The sequence below is a fragment of the Labrus mixtus genome, chromosome 11, assembly GCF_963584025.1.
Source record: "Labrus mixtus chromosome 11, fLabMix1.1, whole genome shotgun sequence".
NCBI classification, from domain to species: domain Eukaryota; kingdom Metazoa; phylum Chordata; class Actinopteri; order Labriformes; family Labridae; genus Labrus; species Labrus mixtus.
Window position 1 is genome coordinate 26353398 of NC_083622.1, and position 15647 is coordinate 26369044.

The 15647-nt window shown below is 41.4% G+C and overlaps 1 protein-coding gene across 1 annotated transcript; it reads left to right on the forward strand.

The window, feature by feature from the left end:
- The first annotated feature begins 212 nt into the window (after window positions 1-212).
- LOC132984329 (zinc fingers and homeoboxes protein 1-like) lies at window positions 213-14590 on the forward strand. Its single transcript, XM_061051126.1, has 8 exons — window positions 213-863; window positions 2653-2971; window positions 3642-4093; window positions 4241-4438; window positions 4543-4755; window positions 5303-5467; window positions 5699-6904; window positions 9155-14590. The coding sequence occupies exons 2-8, from the start codon at window positions 2764-2766 to the stop codon at window positions 9425-9427; spliced, it is 2715 nt and encodes a 904-aa protein (XP_060907109.1). The 5' UTR covers window positions 213-863; window positions 2653-2763; the 3' UTR covers window positions 9428-14590.
- The last annotated feature ends 1057 nt before the right edge of the window (window positions 14591-15647 follow it).

Below are 15647 nucleotides of genomic sequence, written 5' to 3' on the forward strand. Positions count from 1 at the left end.
TATCCACCTACATTCACAGCTAGCTACACATTTGGCTCAGGTATTAATATATATATATAGAGAGAGAGAGAGAAAAAGCATTGCAGCTGATAACATGAAAGTAGTCAAAGTGAGTCTCCACACAGCAAAGGCAGGAGGAGGTGCACTGACGGAAAACTTTGCAAAGTGTGTGTTGTCCTCAAATAGCTTCTCCTGCTGCCTCGGGAGGTCATGTAAGGACATTAGGAAGCCCATTTAGTTTACAGCACAAATAGTAAAGTTTGAAACTTCATTATTTTTTTTCTGGACAGAGTAGAGTTGCACCTTTGTTCACACAGAGTATAATGTATTGGTATAAAATATATTTGCTATTTTACGAATTTTTATAGCACCGACAGTCGCTGATGAATGACGTCACGGCGTATCACACCGATACAATGTCGCCGTTTGATCATCAAAGAATCTGCCGTTAAAAAATATCAGAGAATTAGGTCAGCAACTTATCAGAGCCAGCGGCCACGTTATGAATGTTACAGCGATGTTTTTTATTTTAAAACTTTTACAAACACGCGGCCTAGGAATAAAATAACCTGCTTACAACGAGGACAAGAGATGTCCGGTGATTCCAGCATCTGCAGACCGGGGCCGTAAGACCGTCAGACCGGGTCCGTCTGTCTGCCTGTCTACCTCCTCCTCCTCCTCCTCCTCCTCCTCCGCCGGCTTCAGGAGACCCGCAAGCCCCCCAAACAACGTTACCTCTACTGTAGTCCCGTCCCGGCTGGGGCTGAATGATTAGCCGGGGTACAGACTCCACAAAGCTGAACCTGAAGGCTTCATCTGCAGGAAATCACTTCTCGTCTCGACTGCACATTTCAATAGTTGCAGTAAGTTTACCGCCATGCATGATCAATAATAAGAACTGCTAACACCGGCTAGTTGGGCCACCTCATAAACATGCTAAATGCTAGTTACCCTTTGTTTTCGTTTATGTCTTAAACCTTAACTTAAATTGTATTAAATAAGATATCTAACACCCCCAAATTAACATTTAGATGCTAACTGTTAATGCAAATGATCTCATGATGGCAGCATGCTGTACACCAGGGGTGGGCAACTGGCGGCCCCAATCAACCCTCAAGGTGGCCCTCAGGTCAATTTTTATATATCTATTAATTGAAAACATGAAGAAAACATGACAAAATCTGCCATGAAATCATAAAACCCAGAAATATGACCATAATAATATTTGATCACTGGTATATGTTGAGTTAAATTTGAGACATAATTGATTGGAATCGTTTTTGTATCCTACAATTTGGCCTTCTGGCAGTGAGAATTAAATTAATGTGGCCCTTGTTGTGACCAAAGTTGCCCATCCCTGCTGTACACGGATAACGTTATTATTAACTATCAACCTGCCAGGGACAGCACAAGAAAATTAGCCGGCATGGCTAAATCTTGCACATTCACATGATGGACCAAAGTGCTGATGTTTATTTACAGTATGGGGTTGCTCCCTCTTTAGTGAAACAAAAGCAGTTTGATCCATACCAGCAGTCACCTGGGTCACAGTTGGCTCCCAGCGTTTGTAGTGATGTCTTAGATGTGGACATTACAATTGACCATTTGTTACATCTCTATCAAAGTGAATAAAGGAGGCAGTAAGTCAAACCATGCCGTGCCCTGGAGGATCAAAATAAACAGACACAGACACAAGTGAGGATTGTTGTAACCAGGCAAAGTGGCACAAATGTAGTTAAGACAATCTTAATAGTATCAAAGTGTTGCCTAAATGATTCTGGTAGAATAATATGAGACTTGTACATAAAGTCTATGCGGGTTACCTTTTTTTTTAAACCTCCAATGTATTGTGGATTAAATTAAATAAGAAACGAGTGAATGAAGGGCTGCATAACAACTTAGTGCTCTAGTTTTATTGTTTTTTGTTGTGTTAGGAAATATAATTATTGTCTGAAATTACAAGTTCAAGCAGAGCTGCATCTAATAGCAGAATAAGTGAAAATGACTGAAAGCTAAATGTATGGTGCATCTTCAACTAGTTGAATCAGACATACAGGACTCCTTTTTTTAAATTCAAGTTTTAATAATAATAGTATATTATTGGTAATGTGTTGCTTGGTTATTAAAGGAACACAAATATTTTCCAAAGTTATTGACTTGTTGTGTGTATCATTTAAACACACTTCACTTCACACTTCACTTATATGTATAATTGCTTAACCTGTGTTTTTAACTGTTTGGGTAATAATTGCCCAGTATTTTATTTTTTACTTAATCATAAATATGAGAATGGCTGCAAGTAACAGTGACTTTGACAACTGACTCTGTTTGTTATTTTCACAAGTAGTTGTTACTTAGTTTAAAGCTATTGTTTAGTCTAGTTAAAGAGGCCTATCATGAAGCACCAGAGCTTAAAAGTACTTCCTTTGTCTTAGTAACAAATTATAAATATATTTAGTTTCTGCTGAAACAAAGCAGAAGAAGAAAAACCTGTCCTCAGAGGTGTTAAGCTACTTTTGTTTTATAACCATAATGGAGCCACATAAGGCCAATCATTGAGAAAAGAAATCTTAAAACATCCTAAAAACACTTTACACTTTGCTCTCTAGTGGCACATCCCTAACCTGACATTTCTTATGTGTCATCCACCAGAAACGCAATAAGGACTCTAGCCTGACAGCACAACCTCCCAAGACATGTGAGCCCTGATCCTGCTAAGTTCATCTTTACCGAAAGCCCAAGTAGATAGAGTAGAGTTTGACTATGTCAAGCCGCAGGAAATCAACCACACCCTGCATGGTGCTGCCCTCCAATGTGGTGGAGCAGGAAGAGGGAGAGGAGAAAACAGAGAGGACAGAAGATGAAAAGAAAGAGCATGAGGAGGGCAACGTGAAGGAGGGACCAGATGAGGGGCCGACTGCAGAGGAGCTGGATAAGGCAGTAGTGGTCGTGCCTACACCTCCAGATACAGGTAAGACTTGTACTGACACCTTCTGTTCACCTTCACATTGAGATAGATAGATAGATACTTGATTGATTCAGAGGGAAATTCAAAGCATCCAGTAGCAGCTTACAAAGACACACTACATGATTCATTGCTTACATCTAACAACTCCCACTCCCCCCTCCCCCACTCCCAAAGATTTAAAGAAACCCCTACACAGGTCAGAATGAAACATGTGCAATTACAAATTAGTCTTATTCCAAGAAAATGTACATAACCCGTGCAGGAATAACCTATGTACAATTGCAATTTCAAAACATTGGTAAAATTTGACCTGTATTAGACACATTAGAGCTTCACAGCAGCAGTTATGTTGCAAGGTACAGCAGTGTCTAAGAGGAGGAAGTGCACTTTTAAATGAGTCTGTGTATACTTGAAATGTTGTTTATATATTATTCTAGTGTCCAGCTAGAAGCTGTCTATTTTAGACAGCTGTGCAGCTGAAAAATGAAAAATGCTTTAGTCTAAGAGTCACTGTGTGCTTTCCCTCTGCCACAACAGTGAGGGGTTGTACAATCGTATGGCCAGATGGCACAGGAGACCCTGAAATATACACACCCATATACTAAAATAAATCTGAACTAGGGACTACATGAAAATGATATATCAACCTTAAGAATGTTTTTTTAAATCATAGATGAGCCCAGTGTCTCTTCTGAAGACCTCGGCCCCTCACTGAAGCACAGCACTACAAGCCCTCCTGAGGATCCAAGCAGCGACCAGCCCGCCCAGGAACCACAGAGCGATACACCCGAGGAGGGGGGCTCTGACCCTGCTGCCGTTGCTGCCATCTCTCTCAGCAAGACTCCAATCATGAGGATGAAGACCAAATCTGAACCCAAGAGGATTGCCGTGTCACTGAAGTCAGCAGATGAGGGCGTGGAGGGCTTCGGAGGGGGCGGAGAGGGAGAGGTGGGAGGAGAGCAGGAGCCCATCGAAGCTCCTCTTGGGCCGATGACGCCTGTTGAGATGCTGCTGCATGACTCCATGAAGCTTGGGGGAGCAGGCCTGCTGGTCAGCCCACCCTCAGAGCAGCATAGGAAATCATCTGCTTTAAACCCCACAGTGCTTCCTGCAGGCCTCGCACAGGTAGACAGTCTTAACGTCTATCTATTGAAGCGTTATAAGTTAATAAATAATAACACTCCATCTAACCCTGTGACATATTAATGAGATTAACCTTGGCCTTGATGCAGCATTGTGAGACTTTTCTTATCTCCTCCCTCTCTTTTTTAGGTTCTTTCTGCTTTCCACACCCAGCAGAGTGCAGCTCAGCCACAGCTACTGATTCCCCTCAGCAGCATCCCCTCCTACAGTGCAGCTATGGACACCAACCCCCTACTGGGCAACACATACAAGAGGTTTCCTTACCCATCTATGGCTGAGATCAGCGGCCTTGCAGCACAGACACAGTTCACAGAGGAGCAGATCAAGGTAGAAGAAAGGGTCTTCACTTTGGGGGGGTGAATTAGGGGTACTTAAATGTTTTCCTTGCTGTTTGTCATGAAATGCTCCAAATGTTTTTGATCCACTCCCAGGTTTGGTTCTCCGCACAGCGGCTGAAGCATGGGGTGAGTTGGACTCCAGAGGAGGTTGAGGAGGCCAGGAGGAAACAGTTTAATGGAACGGTGCACACGGTGCCTCAGACCATCACAGTTATTCCTGCTCATCAGCTGTCAGCTGCAAACGGCCTGCAGTCCATCCTTCAGACTTGCCAGATAGTGGGCCAGCCCGGCCTGGTGTTTACACAGGTGGGTAAGAAAGCAAAAGATGCTGTAAGACTCAGCTCTGACATTTCCTTCGTCTTGCACCCTGTCAGTGTAGGACTTTGATATGCTTTTGTTTAGTTTAAATTGAAATCAAAAATCCTTTGATCTTCTGCCCTCCTCAGTTGAAATTGACAGGAATTTGCTTTTATTTACTTATTTCATCTTTATTTAGCCAGAAAAAAACTTGAGATTGAAAATCTATTTTTTCAAGAGTTTCCTGGCCAAGACTGGCAGCAGCAAAATGAACAGCGTTTCTGACAAACAACAAGATTTAAGTGACTATTATTCAATTGTAATTGCAACTTATTTTAATTTCAATTAAACAATTTGATTAGCTGTGCTTTTACAGGACACAACCTCGTCTTCACCTGCCTGCTAAAATATTTAACCAATTAAAATAGGCAGTATGACATGAGGGAGATACTACTGTCTTATGACTTCACTAATCAAACATGGCTCCAGGATCAGAAATCCCAAACCAGTGTGTGTTTCTATCCTCAATAAGACTCTTTGTTTGATCTCTGTGTAGGTCGGCCCGGGAGGGAACCTCCCAGTGACCAGTCCCATCACTCTGACAGTGGCAGGTCTGCCTAGCCAGTCTCAGAGCTCCAGCAGAGGTTCCTGCCAGCCCACCCTGACAAACAGCGAGCTGAAACGGGCCACCACAGTGCAGCCCCCCTCTCTTTCTCCACAGGTAGGGAGAGCAGTCGTGTGCTTTGTGCTTTCATTACTGACAACTAGCAAGTTTTTTTTATTATTTGGCCACATTGTGTTTCTGTCAGTTTATATATATATATATATATATATATAATGTATGTCACATGCTTTTTGGCTTTTACCTAGAAGGTATTTGGTACCTGTGGCTGATGAGAAGTACTGAAGAAACCCTAGTTTATTGTGTAACTCTCCTGCTTCTGTTTCTCAGGAGAACTCAGCCCTCAGCGTTGACACATTCAGTTTGCGACCAAAGAAGTCCAAAGAGCAGCTGGCCGAGCTGAAAGCCAGCTACCTGAAAAACCACTTTGTCACTGATGCAGAAATTGCCCGGCTGATGAAGGTCACCAACCTGACTAAGGGAGAGATCAAGAAGTGGTTCAGTGACACCAGGTACAACCAGCGCAACTCCAAAAACAGCCACGTCATCGTCTTCCACGACGGAGGGGGCAGAGGGGGTGGCACCTGTAGCAGCAGTGCTTCCACCACCATCATCATCGACTCCAGCGACGAGACTCCCACGTCTCCCCATCCTCCTCGAACGCCTCCTGTGAAGGAGAAGGAGTCGCGGCCAAAAACATGGAATCCCTTTCCGGATTTCACCCTGCAGAAGTTTAAGGAGAAGACTCCGGAGCAGCTGGTGGTGCTGGAGGAAAGTTTTGAGAAGGGTAGCACTCCTGCTGATGAAGAACTGAGCCGTCTGAGGACAGAGACTAAACTGACGCGGAGGGAGATTGATGCCTGGTTCACTGAGAGACGGAAAATGCCGTCCGTCAGTATTTCCTCACCAGATTCTTCAGAGGGAGGAAAGATGGAGACGGATGGAGCAAAAGCAGGGGAGGAAGCCAGCTCTTCTCCTCCTTCTGCGTCTTCATCTCGCAAAGGGAGTCAAACTCCTCCAGGCAGTCGCAGTAAGCAGCTGCCCACCACCAGCAGCCACAAAGACATGAAAGATAAGACTAAAAAGACCCCAGAGCAGCTCCACATTCTGAAAAGTGCCTTTGTGAGGAGTCAGTGGCCCACATCTGAGGAGTACGACCAGCTGGTGGAGGAGAGCGGCCTCCCTCGCTCCTACATTGTCAGCTGGTTCGGGGACTCTAGGTACTCGTGGAAGAACAGTAACTTGAAATGGTTTTTCCAGTACCAAAGCGGAAACGTCGAAGGGCCAAATGGCAGTGGAAGCAATAAAATGGGAGGCAGAAAAAGACGCGGACGAAACCGTGGTTGGGGGCGTTCCCGAACTAGAAGGCAGCCGAGGAGGTCGGCCTCCTACAGCGCGGATGTTGACAGATCTCCACCTGCCAAAAAATCCAAGAGTGGGAGGGAGATCCTGAAGGAATACTACCTGAAGTATCACTTTCTCAATGAGCAAGACTTGGACGACCTCGTCACCAAGACCAACATGAGCTATGAACAGGTAATGCCATTTCTTCTTTGTGATGATAGGAATGGAGAAAGCTTCAGAAACCTACAACAGTCATTCTTAATGGCAAAAAGGAGTTTTCAAAAACATTACAATTTAAGATGCTCTCACAAACATGAAGAGTTACCATGCAGGAATCTCCTCAAACTACGTGTTTCCTCTCGGTCATTTTCATTTGAAAGACTTGAAAGCATGATTGCCCCCCCCCCTCGCCATTCACTCGCTGGACTGCACTCACACAGCTCCAGGACTAACCTGGCCTGAGCACAGTTACCTCTTGTACCTAACATCATTTTACAACACATGCATGTCTTTACGTAATTATGAAGCGTGCTCAGTTTACAAGACAAGCTGACTCGAAAATTTAAAATAAAAGGTACAGGCCGCGTCCGCACACCTATCTTATTTTGAGTCATGTTAGTCAGATACAGCCATAACACTCTGGGATTTCTCCATAATAAAGGCTATCCATGTTGTGTACCCGTGCTTGTGCTCGTGCATGAACTGTACCGTGCTGAAGCACACCTCTTCAAGCGTGCCAGGGCCAAGGAAGTGTACCGTGCTTGATCCCACGGATCAGAGCACTCACGATTCAAATGAACTGGCCTTTAGGGGTGAAGCCTGCTTGGGCATGGTGCAGAATGCACCCTTAGCTTTTATCATGACCAACTCTGTTGAGTTTTATTTGAACCAAAATGATTGTTGAAAAATAAGAATCAGAGCTCACACATTTCTTTAGTATTTGTAGTGTTCTCTGCCTCTTTCTTTCCACCTTTTCTTCTTCACATCTAGTAGATAATATGCTACTGACTAGCCTGATGCTATCTCGCTTCTTTTTGCTTTCTTCTAAGTCAAAGTGCTGTAAGTCAAATACAGTTCTTTTCTTCATATAGACAAAAATGACAAAAGACTTGAAACACTTAGATGTCTTCAAACCATACAGTAGTTCTATTATAGAAATAATGACTTAAGCATCCTCGAAACATGACACACATACTGTATTCATGAAAATGTTTTTGTCTTATTGGCTGAAGTTCCTGATCCAGTTTTACTCTGCTGTTTTCTCTATCTGACTTCAACCCAGTGACATGGATTCAAATAGAACACTATAGACTGTACTCTTTCTTTGCATAAACCTCAATCATACTTTTATTTACTGTTTTGAATATCAAGCAAAGCTTATCAGAATCAGAATCAGAATCGGGTTTTATTGCAAGTACATTTACACATACAAGGAATTTGACTTCAGTGTTTCCCCTAGGTTTACAGCGTTGGGGGGGTGGGGACAAGCCGACATGACGACACGACGACACAAACACTTGAAGGAATCTTGGTGTTCATGTGTTACTTTTAATGACAGATGTCCTTTTCTGTCGGAAAGGTATCCTTAAATGACTTCTTTCCCTGATTTCCGACTCTATCCACTATCCTATCTCTACAATAAAGACACAAAAAGCCCAAAAATAAATCCTTAAAAAAAACAAAACTTTTTTTTTTTGCTTGACCTTGGGGGGCCATTGGGGGGGCGGGCCGCCCCAACGGCCCCCCCAAGGAAATAAAGCAGAACTAGCAACAACTTAAATAATACAGTATAAGAAGATACTACAATATATAAAATAGAATTTAAAAATGTAAAATAAAAGACACAAAATGTACAAAAGGTGCAATGTACTGTAAAATCTTACAGTGTATGTAACGCATAAAGAACAGTTCAGCATTCACATTACTTGATGTTTTACTGACTGTGGGGCTGATGAGAGTCTGGGTTATGTGGGAGGAGGAGGGGGGGGGGGGCAGGGACATTGTTCATCAGGCTGACAGCAGAGGGGAAGAAACTGTTCTTGTGGCGGGAGGTTTTGGTCTTGATGGACCACAGCCTCTTACCAGAGTGGACATTCTCAACATCCACAAAAGTCCATTTGATAAAGCACATCTAAAGTTCCATGAGGGGTTTTTCTGGGGGGGAATCGAAAATGTTTTTATTACCTCACACGTATCTTAGCACTACTCCAACCACCAATGAAATGTTTCAGCAACCACACTTAATGAGTATTTATAAGTAAAAGGAATGGTTGATTGAATCGTTTATTTATTTTGACTGATTACTGTAAAAGATCCACATCATCATGCATACTGATGATCACTTTCATTCTCTATTACAATTCTTTTGGCAGAAATGTCACTAATGACATAACCGTGCTGTCCACTATGGCGTTTCTTAACCATTCCTCTGTCCATCACAAGGTGAGGGAGTGGTTCGCCGAGGTCCAGCGTCGCTTGGAAACGGGGGCGGATCCTTTCGATGAGGCGACTGCAGGCGGGGCCGGGGGAGGAGAGGGAGAGGAGGTGCGGGGAGAGGCCACCACGTCCACCAAGGAGCAGACCGGCACTGGGTTGGGAGACGAGGAGGACGATGAAGGAGATGAAGAGGAGGAGGAGGGCGATGATACCGACGACAGCGAGGTTTGGGAGCCGTCGCGCAGCGTGAGGAAGTCCTTGTCAGTTTCTGAGGATTGATGATTGTGAGGCGCACAGGGAAACGCTACAGAGTGTCATCAGAGAAATTGGGATATGATCAATGCTGGAAGACGGTTAGCTAAGCCAAGTCTTTTTGCCACTGATTTGCATGTTTACAAATGAGCAACATTCATTCACTGTTTTTTCAAACTATTTCTGATTCATGTCGACATGAGACTAACTGATGGATTATTAGCTTTAGCCCATTTTACTGTAAGTGATCTGTAATAGTTTTGACAGAAATCATCCATGTAGAAGAAGTTTGAGGCAAACTCTGCTAATCTTACTTGGCACACCGAACTTTGAGAAAATTAAAAAAGAAGTTGTGAAGTGCAATCTTCAAGCTGAGCCGAGGATTAAAAAAACATGTCCGTACATGCTTCTTTAGAAGCAACTGATCAATTCTGGCTGTTGGTGTAAAAGAGAGATGTTTAGAGGAGGAGTTTTAATCTTGCCCTTGTGAAATTTGCACTCCTTGCTGGCTTAAGTTAAGCCATTGTTGGAGATGTTTTAACATGTTTATGCTGCATTGCGTGAGAAATAGTGTTTGTTATACTGCTGTGAGCACAGGCCTAACTTCAAACCTTAAATCTCCAGTGTTATGAATGTTTCCCCTCCTCGCTCCCCCCTTTTAAAGGACTTGTATTGTTTACAAAGTTGCTCTAAAATGTTTCACAACTGGATGAACCCCTGAGCAATGTCACCAATGAAAGTAGCCCTCATCTATTTGTGGGGCTGGTTGAAAGTAAAGATAATCACAAGAAGGACCTGATACAAATCAGCAGGTTGTTTGGGGCTGAAGTGGGTAATTAAGAAATAATGACGCTGAAAGTCTGGCTTTAATCGGTCAGAGATAAACGCCTAGAACGATGCGAGGTCGGCACCTTAATGCTGACTGAACGCCAGTGCCATGAATCTTTAAACGAACACAGGATGTCCACTCAAGTCTTCCCTTTACAGTGGCTTGTTGTTTCATTAGTATTATTTGTTATTCAAGAAAGGCCACAGTTTGTGTTTAATATGCACTGTTTTAATGTTTTTAAACCTATTTCTCACCTTTTGATGAAATCCATCATGCGCTGTAGTGACTTTTTATAGCCACTATGAGGCTGTTGTCCCAAAGTTGAATGTGTTGTCTCCAGCTTGAGGCAGAGGCGCCGCATATGAAATCCTTAATGACCAAGTCAGACATGTTGGTCCACTACAATAAGAATAGAATCAGACACACATTAAATGGATGGACTGAATTGGAGGATGGAGATGCAGATTAACAGAGTTTTTTCCCCCAAACTAGCTGCAGCCCCAGTGAAACCTTTGAGGAAGTCAATCCACAGTTCATCATCTTTACAATACTTGCAGTCTCCACCAAATCATCGACACCTTGCCTTTAGGTTTGGGCTCACCTGCTTCGTCAAAAGCGATGCCTAAGAATCATTTTGGGTCTTGACCCGATCCTTAAAGAAAGACTGTTAGACAGAATTTCCAGAGAAAAACATGAAGCACCTAAACTAAACTTTTTTTTAAAAAAAGTTGCACTTTGTCCATTTGTTATCACAGTGGACTAAATCCTGATTAGGCACCTTAATCTCTTATACCATGAAATGGCTCTGAGAGACCAAATCTGTTTTGTATGAATACAAACTAAACCAGTATTTTGCCTTTTTTGTCCTCCATGAAGGAGGAATCAGTGTGTCTATCCACCTTCTAATCTAATGTGTTGTGTCATAGTGGAATGTTTGTAAGGCTCATGGAAACGAAAGAACATTAACGCAACACTTTCCTTTGCAAAATTGCACAATTTGAGCCCCATTTTTGATATTCTCTCCTTTGAAATGCACATGTGTTCTACTTGTTGTGTTTTGTATTGTTGCTTTAAATCATGGAGATGATCTCCATTGCTCCTTCTCTTTTCCCTTACGCCCCCTGTTTGACTCTTTACCCTTCTCCTGCAGTCCATGTTTGTAAAATGAATGCCTAGATTCTTGACGTGCACTTCTCAAGACATGTTTCTGTAAAAGTTATGAGTATGCTGTTGAGACAGACAGGGCTGTAGAGACATCTTCAAAACACTGAAACTGTTCAGAAAAGCAAAAGAATTCCCTTTCTCTCACTGAAGGAATTGTTGTGATGTCTAAAGGAACTGAACTGCTTTCCCTTTGTGGCGGGAAATCAACCAAATAACATTTTACTGCCGAACAAACTGACCTGATATCAAACTGGAAACTCTTCATTACAGTTCAACACAAACAGGGGAGAGATACCCTGAAGAAGCTTTGCAGACAAACCTTTGTGCCTACACGGCTCTTGTGCTTGTTTTGAACAGAATCTCACCAACTCTGGACAGAAGAGGACGAGAGCTTGTCTTTGGAAATCACACACTGTGGAGAGTTTCTTATGGAAGACTGAGTTGCGTTGCATGATCAAGCTCTGCTTTGTGCTGACGTTTAAAGATGCCTACTTACTCTGAAGTTCACAGCTTCTGTTGTAAGACCTTAAACTGATACCGAGGTGTTGCCACCAGTTTTGTTGTATTTTTCACCAGGCACTTGTCACACTAAATGTTGGCACCTTTTGCTGTCCAAAAGCAATTTAATGAGTCTTTGAAAGCAAACATCGTCTGCTAGGGTTAGGGTAAGCTAACTGCGCTAGCTAGCAAGTGAAGGGGAACTGAAACCGTGTAACAGTTTGTCGTTACTGTACGTGACAAGTGCTTGGGCAAGAGAAAAAAACAAATTCAAAATGTAAAGGTAAACCTTTATCTGATATTGCATGCAATAACCAAGACGAACAACTTCTCATTTTGTACATACCGTGTGTTGTGTTTGGTTTACTTGGCAGAGAATAAGCCTACTCTGTGATTGAGTCTTTGTGTAGCTATGATACCAGTTTCTTTCCACTGCAGCATGGACCTGTTTTTTTTTTTTCGTTTTTTTTCATTGATGGTTTCCAGGAAACATTTGAATAAGCCTTGTCACTGTTAGCTAACGCAGGCTAACGTCTACGTTAGCTAGCTTTTCTTTCTGCAGAACTTTTTAGTCACTGCAGTTTTTAACATTTTATGGCGGCCATTTTCTGCTCTTTTTTAAACCTTTACATCCTGGTACTTCTTGTGCTCATTCCTGCACATGCTACAAACCGGCTGTCAGTAATGAGTTTGTTTTAGCCCCTGGGTTGGAATTACCCCCCCCCCCCAAGTATCCTGCCCACAGTCTTTTCCAGTGTGCTCTTTCTTCACTGTAGTCCGTCTGTTTTTCAATGGTTTTCTATGTTTCTATTCTATCTATGAAAACTGTGTCATTACAAGTCTTTCCAGACATCAATGGATTGTTTGTCATCAGGACAGACTCATTCAATATGTACAATAGAGTAGTGTTTTTGAAATAGAACCAGTTTTAGAGTTCAGCTAGTGTTGCCTGAGTGGCTTTTTGGTACTTTGCTAAAAAAATATATAATTATAAAATCAGAACTCTTTGAAAGAGACGCTAAGACGACTGTCTTTGTAGCACTTGGGAATCTTTTTTCATTATTTTGTTTGCCAATAATGTGTTCAATTGTTTTTTTTAAACAATACATGAAATCTAACAAATGTAGAAACACAGCCGCCCAATTCATTTTTACACTTCAAGTTTGAAGCTTTTTACACTCCATCTATGAAGACACAGTTAAGTAATGTCTTCTGTGGCCCCATTATAAGCTATCTGACATTTTAACCTCAACCTTGTGATCAAAGTTGGATATTTGGAGTTGTAAAAATATAGGCCCTTAAAAGGGACCGAATGTGTTCCTTTGTAGAAAATGATGATTCTGTGTTTTTGGCGCTTCACTCGTTTTTTTCTAATCAATTGCTGAACATTTTAATTGTAAATCCCGAGCCTACCATCATAATGATTTTCTATCCATTACACTTGTAAAGCTCCGTCATGTAATGGTTTATCACGAGACCCTCATAAAGGTGATTGAAGGTGTAGACATATGAATGGAATGTGACAATATAACCTGTAATATTACAAAAAAGATTCAAAGTAATATTTCAAATATGAATCACGCATCGATTACTTTTCCCAACCTACTGAGGTGCTGCGTCCTCTCCTCGAGTTGTGATTTTATATCCCTCACCATGTATCCCAGTTAACCTTGTGCAGTAGAGCTAAGAGCTAACCGTGTGATCTAAATAGTTAACCTGCTGTCCTGTCGTGCACATTTGTCATATCTGTATCCTGCGCTTTACTTCTGCTATAGTCCTCACTTGTTCTCTGTAGGTAAGAGTATTCCATAAAGCAAAATCATAGATTCAAGTGGTTCACAATGCAACAGAAGCGAGTGTTGTCTATATCGTGTTATACTGTACTTGTAAATGGATTCAAGGTGCAATCTTCACCCTCTAGTATTCCCGCTCTTATTTTCATCTTTTGACTCTTTTTTTTTTTTTTTTTTTTTTTTTTTTTTGGAGACATTGCTCTTGTTTTAAATGTCCAATTAACAGTTTTCTCTATGTTCACGCTTCAGTGCGTCTCATATTACCAGACCTGTGTTACCAAACGATGGCAGTGATTTCACCTTCTGTATTCAATGAAGGTTCTGTAGACACAGATACTGAGAATACAATGATGAAACTGTTTACTTAACAGGAGACAAACCATATTTAAAATGCTACTTGAAATCGACTGTGTCTCAGTTCTGACCTGCAACAACTCACTGATCCTCATCATCATGATAATGATAAGGTGGAGAAAACATTACGCTTCACCCGACAGCATTTATAAACTCAAACGTTTGAAAGTATTCATCTGTGTCTACAGATCTGACGTCACCATCTACACTTAAGTTATTTCTTCCTCCTGTCTGTACATGTGAGCTGTGTTACAAACTGAGAGTGTCTGTCATAAATTCTGATTAAACACGTATGTATGTATGTTTGTGTTTGCCTGCTTTAGAAAGCTTTCTGTTCCCTCATCAGCTCGTAGCTTCTTGCTGTGAGACACTTTGTGCAATGTTGATTTTAAATCCCAGCTTCTGTTGCTTTGGCTCCATTTAGAGGGTTATATTTTATACTTGTTTTGAGGACTAAACCCAATAAATTTTGATCAACATTTGGCGTCTTTTGCTTTAAATATTGAGAAATGAAACCGTATGGACTAAATACAGTTGCAGTGTGGAAAGTAATGAATGGAGTCTTGTTATTATTTGTGTCCTACTTTTCATCACTATATGCTCCTATTGACATTGAACGCGTCTTTACATTAGCTACTCGTCAAACACCTACTGCCAGAGATGAATTTATCTACGCTGTTATCACCATTAACACTTTAAATTCAACTAAGAGTGGTGCAGTCAGTTGTTGAAAAGACATGGGTTAGAATTGCTTTCTTTTCATGTATGTGTTCAAATGACACTTTGAGCTAAAAAAAAAAAAAAAAAAAAAAAAACATTACTTGACTGCAGCAGCGAAATAGATTTTCAACATAAATAAATATATTTTATTTGTACAACACTTTCTGTTAAAGCAAGGAAAGGCAAATCATTTTGTATTAACATCAGAGAGCTTGTCAGTCATTGTGTGACCAAAGATTTAAAAAATGGTCAGAGAAACAGACAGAAAAGAAGTCGGCTTAGTGTGTAGTTCACAGGGAACTCAGTGGAATGACTCCCACCAGAAACACCTATGGACCTGGATTCCATCCTCTACACATCATAGACTGTAACAGACTAAGACCAGGGACAGAGCCAAATGGCCAGAAAGCCGACACCACCTTTGTGTTTGTTGTTTTTATTCATTGAAATTCTGCTGTGAAAATGACATGTCAGAAGTAAATCAATAACTGTTTTTGAAGCCTTATAGCTTAAATAGTTCTGATGGATATATATGTTTTTTTATTTATCATAAACTGGGACTTTACTTGCAAGCTTGCATTTGCACCATTATTTATGTAAATCTGATTGAATGGCATATCCTACATTTTTCCCCACATTTGAATATATGAAAGTCGTGCTTGTATCCATGTATGTATGTGTGCCTTTCTTAACAAACAAACTTGCATTTCACACAATTTATTTTTGGGATATCAGAATTGAGTAAACAAAAAAAATGTAAATACATTTAGGATGTATAAATCATCATCTCTACTCTGATAGATGCTGCAAACGTCACTTGCCCATTTTTATTTGTCCAAACTCTGGAGACCATGACTAAATAATTACAAGTTTATTTCTGTACATCATT